Source organism: Elephantulus edwardii, unplaced genomic scaffold (assembly GCF_000299155.1).
Source record: "Elephantulus edwardii isolate Elephantulus edwardi_28Jun2011 unplaced genomic scaffold, EleEdw1.0 scaffold00007, whole genome shotgun sequence".
Classification (NCBI taxonomy): domain Eukaryota; kingdom Metazoa; phylum Chordata; class Mammalia; order Macroscelidea; family Macroscelididae; genus Elephantulus; species Elephantulus edwardii.
The window spans coordinates 8,457,261-8,470,443 of record NW_006399757.1 but is presented as its reverse complement, the minus strand read 5'-3'; the positions used below and the strand labels follow the sequence as shown (position 1 = coordinate 8,470,443).

Here is a 13,183-nt window from a genome sequence, read left to right as displayed (position 1 = left end):
GGCACATAACAACAACAATGAAATACAGTGCAGAGCATATTTTTACTTCTACAATTTCATCAATCATTCAATCTTATGTTTAAAAACTTAACACTTATTCTTCTGAAACATTTTCTTTGAAGAATTCTGAAAATTTTTCTTTTCTAACATGTCTTTTTAAAAATATCTCATTACCCATTTGCTATTTGTAAACACCTTTGAGATTATCTAACATAATCAAGTTATAATTACTGCAAATATCAGAGTTTAGAGCAATTTTGATATCATCTGTTTTTAAGAACTCTAACTGTTCTTGCACAAATGCAACTTAATCTTAAGAACACAAAAATCTAAATGATCTAAAAATCTGTGTACTTTAATGAGAAGGGACAGAATGATAAAAAAGTTGTTAAAAAAACTAAAAGAGCTAGCCAAGTATAGACAATATTGATACTTAAAACAGAACTTCTAAAAACAGTGAACACAAGAAAATAACAGTCCATAAGCCTAGTCTTATTGTTGCTCATAGTTTAAGAGACAAATCATTTAAAATAGATTCTGAAACAAAAGTAAACTACAGTCATAAAGTCAATAGCATAGTGATGTGCCCAAAAGTTGTAAAATCTAGAATGAAGATGTGCTAGTTACCACAGAGTACATTAAAACAATATCTGCCACATTTCAGGAGAATTATTGCTACTACCTACGGATGGTAACTCCAAAAATGGGTACTCTTGCTGTTGCTGCTGTTTCTAAGAGAAAAAGAAGTTGGGGACTACATGAAAGAATTTATGTAGCCATACATATGTGTATGTCTCTGTATCTGTGTATTTATATTTACACACACACTAATACAAGCCAATTTTCTAAACTTCTCTTATTTAATCAATATACTAAATTAGATGAAGGGAAAATGTGTAACTCTAACCTAGTTGGATATTGAAAGAAGTCTTTACTATATAAAATCATTATGATGTTTCACACCGTAAAAATGTTAGGCCAAAAAGTTAAGACCAAAAGTATTTCTGGAAACAGTACAACTGAGTATATAGAGGGAAAAAATATAAAGACAGACTTAAACTTTCTCTTATCATCTTATTAATGTAAAGATAGATTTAAACTTTTACTACTGTATAAAGGCAATAATAGATTCAGACTGTATACACAATATCCATTACTACCAAAACCCAAAAATTTTTAGTGAATCAAATAAAATAAAATATAAATGTCTTTTTGCCTATTATATTGTTTTTAACATAAAGGACTCTTCATTTCCACAGAGGTTATATAGATACATTTTATCATTTAAAGAATACAAAATTAATTGGGAGGGTGCGGTGGGCAAGGAGAAAAAAAAATACAAGTCATTTATCATTGAAATAAGATAAAAAAGATCTATCGTTCACCACAAAAATACCTTTTACAAAGGTATTAGTATTATGAACATCAAATTTATTTACTTTAAATTCTTATATGAATAGAATTCATTCTTAAGTATTTAAAGTATCTTATTAGTAACAAGCTAAATTAGCTAAAAAGACACAGTTTGTTCACCATTATTTGTTGTATCATTATTTATTACTTGCCTATAAAGTACTGCTGGAAGAGTAGATGCTTTTTGTGTGCCTCCTTCTTTTTTACTTGGCTTTCTCTCTTTCGGTGCTCGTAGAATTGCCGGTATGTTCAACTTCTATTGATTTAACAAATGTAGTTTATTTTGTTTTAAGGAAGAAATGGAAGTGTAAAGCAAAATTTTCAACTGCCACTTGGGCCAACTCATTATGCTTTATACTCTGAAGGAAAAACACGGCTTACCAGCTATTACACTGGCAAAAATATATTACAATGAGTTTTTATCTTTTACAGGTACTTCCATTAGCAACCTATAATTACATACTTACAACAATTTCAGTGGAATGATAAGGTATTACTAAAATTAAATTTCTACTTTAGCTTTAAAATGTAAAAGACAGGAACAAACGTTTCAGAAGTGGAAATAAAGAAAGAAAAAAAATACAGTAGATTTGACAAAAAGAATATCGAGGCCGTTTATTTTCCTCAACAACCCAGATACGTTGGTGCTCCATAGGTTAATTAGAAAAATTATCTTATTGGACCAAAGTCTCCACAAAGCGTACAGATTCTCTTTGGGTTTCCACTAATCTGTAGTATTCTAGCTTCTTAGACAGCAACCATCTATCAAAGTCATTTCTCTGTAGCCCTGTAGGCCAGCATCTGTTCAACCAACTGGAAAAAAGTGTCATGCAAGCAGTACAAATGAATTCTATTTCTGCTGTGTATTTTACATTTGCACAGGAAATTTGTGAACCTCTACTGAAAGTAATTTAATAAATGACAATGCTTTTGTATAGTAGATAATGTTTTATACGAAATAGGACATTATTATGAGATCAATTTGCAAACCAAAACAAAAAAAAAATGATGCAAGCTTGGCAAACAAACAAGTAATGAGCTTGAATTCAGCATCAACTATTTTAAATATAAAATATGAGATATCACATTCTTCTAAAAAGTTCATCAACAATATGTCAACAGGAGAAAAAGCCAATTCTTCCATAGGCAATTACACATTCATGCCTTTTAAAATTCATTATGACTTCAAGCTACATACACCCTTGTACACAAAAGCTGCATTTTTAAGGCTTGTAAAGGCACAATATAAACAGTATGCATTACTTCCTAAAATTATAGACACACACACACACACACAATCACACATTATATGTATTTAACTCTGAAATTCTGAAACAAGTACAATGAAAATGTCTGTAGTATAAAAAGCTTCCCTCACAAACAATTTGTAGTCAAAGGACCATAAAACAATGGATCTTTGGTATTCTTTAAAAGTGGAGCTAAAGTTACATGAATAAATTCTCAATTTATCAATTACATGTTCAGTATGCTGAAAAGATCATTCCACAAAGTAATCACTTGGCAAAGATTACTGTTTTCAACACCAAAACTTTTAATGTTATAAAAAATGTTCAATGATAGTATTTTTTTTTAATTCATGACTACAATAAATAACTACTGCTGGAGGTGAAAAACTATAAAGTTTCAAAAATTGTCTCTTTGATAGCATAACTTGAAAACGTAACTGTTATCTTTTTAAATTTTACATCTAAATTAAAAAGAAGTATGTATAGCACAAGAATAGGACATCAGGAAAAAAATATGGCAGAGACTCTAAAATTACTGGATTGAAGAAGAAGGTAGTAGGAATAAGTTATGCTTTATATGTTACCTTCATCACAAATGACAGGTCAACCAGTTAGACCAAATGAAAATAAAAATTTGCAAACAAGATAGCTGTTAAAATAACTGAATTAAGCTACAGATTCTCAGTAGGCAGCTTACAATGCTCTCGATGTAATTCAGGAAGAAATCATTATCCCCAGAGGATTACTTGGCCCTGATCAAACATAATTCTTCAATTAGTAAAAGTGACAGTTCTATCAGGAATCTGGTCTTTGAAAATTATATAGGAAGCAAGAAGAAAACGAGACAGATATTGAAAAGAAACTAACCTGCCCTGTGATTCTGCCTAGTAAGGCCCATATTCCTTGCCCTTCACTTCGAAGTTTTCCATTTAGGTTCTGTAGTTCTTCTAAAGATTCACACAGCTACAAAGTAAGTTTCTATTAGTAAATTTCATTGAAATGAATAGTAAAGTACATTAAAATTTAAATTACATATCAATTAATGTTAAAAATACCAACATTTATATTGTGTATTCTCTATAAATACATTCAAGTTGACAGCACTGAGAATAAGGCTATACAATTATTTAGCAGAACCAACAAAATGTAAGGTTCTACCTGTTTTATGCTAGTATATATATTAATTAAAATTACATATTTTATAGTCCTTTATCATTCACCATGTAATATTACATGCATCTGTTAATTAAGTTTTTGATCTAATGAAGATTTATTTCCATAATTTTTCCAATGAGATAACTAAAGATAGAATTTTTTTTGTGAATTGGTCAACATTACAGAACTAGAATTAGAACTGAGTCTAATTCCAGAACACTCTTCACTACAATGTGGCTGATTATAGAAACTTATTTCCTATTAATTTTTGTATCATAAAAATGTTTCTAACAGAGAGTGAATATGAGTGTCTCTTAATATCTTATATTTTAGATGTAGCTTGCTTTTACATTATTTTTTTCACTTCAACCTTCCATTATTAGAAATCAGTAGCCCAAACTGCAATTCAAGATGCATTAAAATGATTATTTAAAGATCAATTTCTAAATTTCTCTACAAACTTAAAAGGTAGAATTCTAGAGTACTGTATATTGGTTAGAAATAAAGACTGCTTGGTTTAAAATCCCAAGTTCTATGATTTAATTATCTATATGAATCTGGACAAATTCTTTAAACTCTTTATTATCTCAGTTCCTTCTCTAAAAACAAAAGTAATAATCATAACGTATGTCATAAAGGCTAAAGAGGAAATTAACTGAGTTAATACACATTATTGCTCAGCATTGTACCTGGCACACAAAAAATGTTCAATAAATGTTAGGGGCAATACTGAAGATAATAAGGGAAGGATTGTAGGGAAAGGCACAAAAGCCCTAGAAATTAAAAACTAATACACAGAAATGACATAAAATTATAAAAAAAATCACCAACAGTAACTGTTACATGATGTAATTTGCTTTATAATCAACTCACCTTATTATACTCCACATGAAGCTTTTCTTGTTCATTCTCTAATTTATCCTTTATATTCTTCTGTTCAGCCATATTTTCCTGAATTTGAATCATGCGCATATTTCTCTCTATTTAAATTAAATATCCAATTTTACTTTAGTGGGAAAAAAAGTAAAAGCTAATATACAAAACACACAAAGGATGAAGCCATTGAGATAAGCCCATGTGTAAACTTACACTGTTTCAAACATGCCTAAGACTATTAAAAAAGGCATTACAAGCCTAGCATTTACAACAACTCACAACTTATTAGGAAAATGGACATGCTTTTATTTGATAAATATAACTTGGCTAAAATATTTCTAAAACTTAGCAGCATATCACATACATTGATCAGAAAAGTGATCTATTCAAAGTTACATGTATGAGTGTATATACTAACCAAAATAATAATTGACAAAATCAGCAGTGAGAGCAGGTTGTTTATGCTTTCTCCTTCCATCCACACTAGAACTAGTATCTGAATTGTCCACTGGGAAGATATCTGTACTGATCCCCATTAGTTCTGCTTTCCGCATCAGTTTACGAATTGCTGAAGCACTACTAGTGAGTGGTCGGGGCAGTTTTTCCCTGGGAACCCAGGCTTGTGGCCTTGTAGACCGAGCTAGCTCAGCTTTGGCTCGATATTGTTGAAGCCGGGCATTGATCCTCGCCTATAAAAGAAATGTATACAAACTTAAAAGACATTAAATAGAATGAATGCCTTATGATTTTTATTTCCAACCTCAAGACTGTAGAGATTAAAATTTCCTATAACAAAGACATATTATATATATTTCAACACTGACAGTACAGTGTGTAATTCCTTATGGTAAATTAAATAACAGCTGTCCTAGTCTAGGATCAAAATCTTGTGAAAACAATGTGATTATCCTAAAGTTTCACAGGAACTCCAAGAGTCTCCATAAATATACTCAAAATAATTTAAATAGGTAAACTGATCAAATTCTTTCATAAATGAACACTGAAACAGACTAAAAAATTACGTATTGTGCATAAAGTAATGACAAAGTAATTCTGTAAGTAATTTTTTATTGTATTTGGAAACATTATTTATAAATGTCTGTTCTGCTGATTAGATGAAGAAAACTGTATCAGCTATAAACTCTACTCATCAGCTAAAGACAGTTTATTTTCGGGTAGCTAACTGAACTGCGTAATTACGCTTTATGTGTCATTGAAAACCACAAACGGGTTCTGAATATAAAACTCTGAAAGGAAAAACAGAAGAATTTGGACATAATCATACCTGTGCTTCTGGTGATAGCTGTTTCTCTCTTTCTTGTAACGACATTTTACAATAGGATTGTAGAGCCAAGTAATTTTTTCTCTTCCATTTTCTGTCTAACCTATCTGCATGCTGTTTACAATAAGCAAAAAATGGATCTGCTATATCCTGGACCAAAAGAAAAAAGGGGAGGGGGAGAACATAAACATTTTTACTCCTAAGGATCAAATGAAACCTAAAATAAAAGAGTAGTATTTCCTTTTGAGATTTTTTACATTGTTGGTTTTTTTTGTACATAAATATTTTTAATATAACATTCATGCAACATGAAAAATAATTTTCCTTTAGAAACGTCACACTCTTATTATCAACTAACTTCAAATTACCTACCTCAATGTAACAATTCTTTTCTAAAGGCCTTCTCTTTTAAAGGATTTAAAAATATTTTTAAAAGTATGAAGCATATTGTGGGGTACATAACTATTATCTAACTTTATAAAAAAAACAAATACTTTGTAAAGATGTTGAAGTCCTTGAATAATGCAATAACTAAAAACCTGACTACTATCCAAAAGGATGGTAATTCAAACCCAATCGTAGGTACTGGCAACCTGCTTTCAAAAGAGCACGACCTTGAACATAGGTAGGGTTTCTTTGAAATGCAATGGATTCAACAGTAAATAAAATTAAAAAGTACTCCACAGGGTTGCAGAGTTTGGTGAGTGGAGGGGACAGTGGGAAGGAAATCGGAAGGATCCAGGTGAAAAGGAAGGTAATGACAGGCAAGGCCAACAGTGATCAATCTTATAAAAAAATAATGCATGAGAATGATTCTATGAAACACAATGTAAAAGAAGAATAGTATGAAATAAAATGTATATGAACTTTGTAAACAAGCTAATTTTCTTTTTCTATAATTATATTTTATTAATTTTCATAAACATTTACAGAGATTTTGGGCTTCCACTCATTCATTGTTGCACTATTCTCTCTACCCTCCTCCCAGTTTGTTCTTGTCCAAATGCCACAGTGCTTGTCAAAGCCAGTTCTGATTAATCTTCTTTGTCTGTGTGTCCTTTGCCATTCCCTATCACTCCTCCCTGAGAGAGACTTCACCCTGAGTCATAAGGAAAAGGGGATGGCGTATTCTCTTAGCTACTTCCTGCTGAAAAGGGACGCTGTGGGTTTCAGGGTGAAGATCTTCTCTCACTACTCTAAAGGGCCCCTTTGGCAGTAGGAAACACATAGACTATTATGGAGATTGATTTTGGAATTTAGATGCACTCTTATTGATTGTGCTTGCAGGCGCTGAACCGACAAGCTAATTTTAAAAATACAATAAATAAACAAAGTAGTCAACAATGTAACTGCTGACCAAATGGCAAAAAGTCCATTTTTTGGGCATGTCCAAGGAAGAAAACTAAAGATAAACTACACACTTTTCTTGGCTAAAGTATGTTAAAGGGATTGCTTATATAAGGCTCTGAAACCCAAAGAAAATGGCCAACCAGATAATAAAGAATAGTGTAAAAAAAAGACAATTCTTAATAAATATTCAGAGATGTCAAAGTATAGCACTGTGGATAAGATTACAGAAATTTGTTACATAACATGGGTGAGCCTGGAGGGCACTATGTTGAGTGAAATATCTCAGTCACAAAAGGACAAATACTGTATCAACACCACTGTTACAAAACAGGACTGGCATGGGGGTTGGAAGGAGAATAGGAAGAGTAGATAGATAATGAACACTACATTGGAATAGATGAGGGGGAAAATGGTCCAAAAGGAATATATTATTCGGTGTTATATGTATGACAACCAACAGGAACAAGAGGAGAAATGCAAAATGGACTGGGGGAGGGACAAAGGAGAGAGGGAAGAAAATGTACAACAATGCATGAATAAAAATTTTTTTAAAAAAAAACATTACAGAAACCGAAGACTATAAAATCTAGATGCAAATTCTAATCCTACCACTTACTAGCTATAAGACTTCAAATAAGGTCTCCAGAGTCTGTTACCTAATTAGAAAAATGAGTATTGATAACATTTTTCCCATGGTTATAAGGGCTTTTATAAGAACTTTAGCATATAAGTAGGAGAGTACATTAACATATACACCTACTTTCTTTTTTTTTTAATTTAATAATTTTAATGAACATTTACAGAGATTTTTGATTTCCATTCATTCATTGTTGCACTTTTCTCCCTGCCCAGCCCTACCCCCTTCCCCCCCTCACCCCAGTTTGCCCCTCTTTGAAAAGTAAAAGAAAATTCTTTCTTTGATATATAATCCCCCGGCACCACTCCCACTGCCCAAGTACACTCCACTATGAAACCTTAATTGTGGACTCTTATGATAACCATAATACCCTATCATACATCGCTTTTAAATTATTCTTTCCCTCATCTGTTTCAATGCAGTAGACATGTTTTAAATCTCAAGAGTTATTAAGCAAGTATAAGGAGATACTTAATATTTCAAAATAATCTCAAAATTCATCATAAAATTCATGAATCTCAAAATTCATGATAAAATTATCAAGATAATTATCTCATTGGTTTTAAAGTACATGAGGTTGATAGTGAGTGAAAAAAAGACAATACATATGCTTACAGAAGTAAGCTGAGTATTAGACCCAGACTTTGACTTAGTTCTTCTGATATATGTCACCACAAGGATAAATCTTGAAAACATTATGCTATAAATGAAGTGAGTCAGCCACAGAAGGAATAAGTTTCACTTATATAAAATATCTAAAATTGACAAATGCATCAAGACCCAATAAAGTTTCTGGACGGCAAACATAGGCCCATAAAGAAAGAAAATGAGGAGTTAGTGCTTAATGGGTAATTCTGTTAAAAGTGATAATAAGAAAACAAAAGGGAAAAGATAGTCATGATGGCATCCTAAAGACATCGGTTGACTTGAACTACCCCTTTAACCTGCTTCAGAAAACTGTGATGGTTTATGTCAAGTGTCAGCTTAGCTCTAGGCCAAGATACTTAGTGGTTTAGGAAATAAATATACAATCACTCTCCATTCTGTAATGTGATATGAGCAGCCAATCAGTTGTTATTGTTGTTAGGTATTGTCAATATAAGTACAACCCACAACAACCCTACAAACAGCAGATCTGAACACTGTCCTCTCCTGTGTTATCCTCACAGTCTCTGACACACTCAAGCCCATTGCTGCAGTCACTGTGTCAGTCTACCTGGTTGAGAGTCTTCCTCTTGATGGTCTTCCACCCCTTTTCTGTCCCCTAAACCTTTCAAAGTGTGATGTCCCTTCTCCAAGAAATAACCTCTCCTAGCAACATGCCCAAAGTAGGCTGTCAGTATTTCAGCAAAAAGATTGCTGGTCTTTCTCCAGCAGAGCAGCTGACCTTTTGATAAGCAGATCAACTGGTAATACCACACTACACTGGGGATGTGGCCTACAGTCAATGGATCTGGATGCACTCTCTTTCTACCTATCTTCCATTCATCTCATCATCTTTTGATCTCAATTACTGAATACAAGCCAGCAGCCTGTTGACAGTCCATGGGATGTTCAATACTCTTAGCTAGCACAAGTCAAAGGCACTGATTCTTCTTCTGTTATTCTTAGTCACTGTCCAGCTTTTGGACATCAAAACAAGCAACTGAGAAGAGGGAGACCTGGATCAGCCGTACCTTAATCTCTAGACTGACATCAATGTTCTTTAGCACTCTGGGAAGGTTCTTGACAGGAGAGTCTCCCAATAACTGTGCTCTGATTTCCTGACTGCTGGTGTCAGGGATGTTGACTGGATGTGGATCCAAGCAATATGAAATTGTTATTAATCTTAATCTTTTCTCCATCCATCATGATGCCACCTGTTGGACTGATGGTGAAGATCTTTGTTCTCTTGATGTTGAGATGCAATCTGTATTGAAGACTGTAGTCCTTAATCTCCTGCAGCAAATGTTTCAAGACCTCCTCTAAGTTTCGGCAAGCAAGGTAGTGTCATCTGCATAACATAGGTTGTTGATTAGTCTTCATCCAATCCTGATGCCTTCATCATAAAGTCCACCCTCCTCAATGACCTCTTCAGTATATAGATTGAAAAGGTATGGTGAAAGGATACATTCCTGACACACTCCTTTCTTGATTTTGAACCATGCCGGTCTTCTCTTACTCTGTTCAGACAAGAACTTGATTGAGGTATAGGTGTTACATGAGCATTCCTATCAAGTGTTCTCAGATCACCATTCTTCTCAACATTATCCATAATTTGTTGTGATCCACATAGTAAAATGCCTTTGCACAGTCAGTAAAACAAAGACAGATTTCCTTCTGGTACTCTCTGCTTTTAGATAAGATCCATCTGACATCAGCGATATCAGGGCCCCTAGTGCCATGGCCTCTTCTAAACCCAGCTTGTATTTCTGTCAGTTTTTTCCTGATGTACTGTTGCAGTAGTTTTTGAATAATCTTCAGTAGGATTTTGCTTGCGTGTGACATTAGTGATATTATTTGGTAATTTCCACTGTTCGATCACCTTTTTTGGGAATGGAAATACATACGGATCTCTTCTAGTCAGCTGGCCAGGTAACCGTCTTTCAGTTTACTTGCACAAAATGGTGAGCACATCCAGGGCTGTTATCTGTTTATTGAAATATGTCAATTGGCATTCTATCAATTCCTGGGGCCTTATTTTTTGCCAATTCCTTCAGTGAACTTTGAACTTTCTCCTTTATTATCACTGGTTCTTGATCATCTGCTATTTTCTGAAATGGTCTGTGTCACCCAATCAATTCTTTTGGTATAGTGACTCCATGTATTTATAGCATCTTTTTTTTTTCTTCCACTCATTCATTGTTGCATTTTTCTCCCCTCCCAACCCTCACCCCTCTCCCCCAATATGCTCCCCTCTTGGAAAAGTAAAAAAAAAATTCTTTCATTGTTTTACAATTCCTCCCCACAGGTCCACTCCACTATGCAGCCTTTGCTCTGGACTCTGGTCATGACAAAAATACCTAATGACATATCCCTTTTAAATAGTTTTCTCCCTCATCTAATTCAACACAGTATACATTATTTAACCCATCTTTCTCAGTCTCCCCCCAACCACAATGTCAGTCTTGTTTTATAACAGTGGCAGCATGCAGTATTTGTCCTTTTGTGACAAGAGATACTTCACTCAGCATAATGTCCTCCAGGGCACCCATTTTGAATAATATTGCATGAGTTACTTGTTTTTCAATGCAGCATAGTATTCCATTGTGTGAATATACCACAACTTCTCTATCCATTCACTTGTTGATGGGCACTTAGGTTGTTTCCAACTCCTTGCTATTGTGAACAATAAACAAGGGTGTGTATCATAACATCTTCTTTTGATGATTCCTGGATCAGTCACTATTTTGCACATAGCATCTTTTAAGTATTTCAACTGAAGGCTTGATTTTGTTCTTCAGTTCCTTCAGTGTGGGAAACACTAAGCAAGTTCTTCTCTTTTGATTTCCTGACTCCAGCTCTGCAGATTTCATTATAATATTTTGGTGTGTCTGCATGAGCTGCCCTTTGAAATCTTCTGTTTAATTTTTTAACGTCCTGATCTTCTCTCTGTTTTGGCTTCACGGTGTTCCAGTGCAATAGTCAGAATCTCTTCTGACATTTATTTAGATTATTTCCACTGTTGTTGTGTGGCGTCATCAATTCAAGTACAACTCATAGCAACCCTATAATTGCACACACATCTACTTTCAGTGTTAACTCAAATGTCGCACCTCTCTTAGTGGTTTGACTCAACCAGCTCTATGGGTAAAGGATGGGTAAGCTCTTCTGATGTGATTTAAAGCCCAAAAAACCTGATGGAGGGTCAACTGTAAGTCTGCTTTGAATTGAAAGCAATGAGTAAGTGAGTGAGTTACTGGGGGGAAAAAGTCTGCCCAATAAGACTGAAACTAGAAATTAGAAATGTTCCAAAACACTAGATTTATTTTAACTTAAAATTTTTACTTTAATTAATATGTCACTATGAGACATGCATTTTAATTTGCAAAAGAATAACCATGTAGAAAGAGTTGACACCTTCATGTTAACAGACTGATTACTGGTAATACCAGCCTTCATTAACACTGACTTACATAGTTGTGGATTTTCAAACACAGTTTAGAAACTTTTATCATTTTCTAATTTATAAACGTTTACAACAAGAAACTAAGAATATAAGTAAATTCCTAAAACAGTTTACCCCACACTACAAAAAAGTAATTAGCAAAGCAATGTGGTAGAGATGAAGTCTCATTTTATTACTCCAGCATCAAGAATTCTGGGGCTTCGTCTGACATGCTTTGGACATGTTGTAAGGAGGGACAGGTCCTTGGAGAGGGACATCATGCTTGGGAGGGTGGAGGTATGGCGCAAGAAGGAAAGGCCCTCTATGAGGTGGATTGATTCAGTGACTGGGGTAATGTGGGTAGGTGTGTCAGAGGCAGTGCAATTGGCACAGGACAGAGCAGGGTTTAGGGCTGTTGTACATAGGGTCGCTATGAGTCGCAAGCGATTCCATGGCACATAACAACAACAACAACAACATCAAGGATTTCTACTATCCTAATCTAGGAAGGTAGTAAGACAAGGTAGGCGCCTCAGGCTCCATTTCCACATCCGGATTTACTCTCCTCAGAAAATTTTCCCAGGTTAGCTCACAGACACAAACATAGAGAGCAGAGAGTATAAAATATTTATCAATTAACACCGCTTAGTTTGTTTATTCAAGTTCAATTTACATGTATTTAATTGGGTAGATGTTGTTGCTTTGTGCTGTTGAGTTGCCTGTGACTCATAGTGACCCTATATACAATAACTCTGAACCCTGCACTATCCTGACCCAATCTCACTCTCTCTTCCATACCTACCCTACCTTAACTCTAATCTTTAAACTCAACTACTTCTGGGTTATAAAATAATAAAGAGTAGAACTGACAAAGAGATACACATGGGGGAAGAAGGTCAATAACAGACAAAGAATTTTACAACCCTTAGTCCAGGAAAAAGAACTGATGGCAAATACTGGAAGCCTCCTAAACAGTGAGAAAAACAATTTGTGCTCATTAAAGACACTCAATATGCACTATATCCATGAAGATATCACTAAGTAACTAAGAAAATTCCAAAGAAATTATATATTTCTACACTTACAAGCTCCATAATAGAAATTGAAACAAATTTTTTTAGCAATAATTTATTTTA

The 13,183-nt window shown here is 34.0% G+C and overlaps 1 protein-coding gene across 1 annotated transcript in view; it reads right to left on the bottom strand.

The window, feature by feature from the left end:
* Nucleotides 1-13,183, bottom strand: part of PHF14 (PHD finger protein 14) — a 125,325-nt gene that overhangs the window by 53,379 nt on the left and 58,763 nt on the right. The window contains exons 7-11 of the mRNA XM_006880243.1: nucleotides 5,977-6,123; nucleotides 5,110-5,380; nucleotides 4,689-4,795; nucleotides 3,528-3,623; nucleotides 1,566-1,669 (exon numbers count right to left, since the gene is read on the bottom strand). Of these exons, the coding sequence (XP_006880305.1) occupies nucleotides 1,566-1,669; nucleotides 3,528-3,623; nucleotides 4,689-4,795; nucleotides 5,110-5,380; nucleotides 5,977-6,123 (725 nt within the window). The remainder of the gene's footprint in view (nucleotides 1-1,565; nucleotides 1,670-3,527; nucleotides 3,624-4,688; nucleotides 4,796-5,109; nucleotides 5,381-5,976; nucleotides 6,124-13,183) is intronic.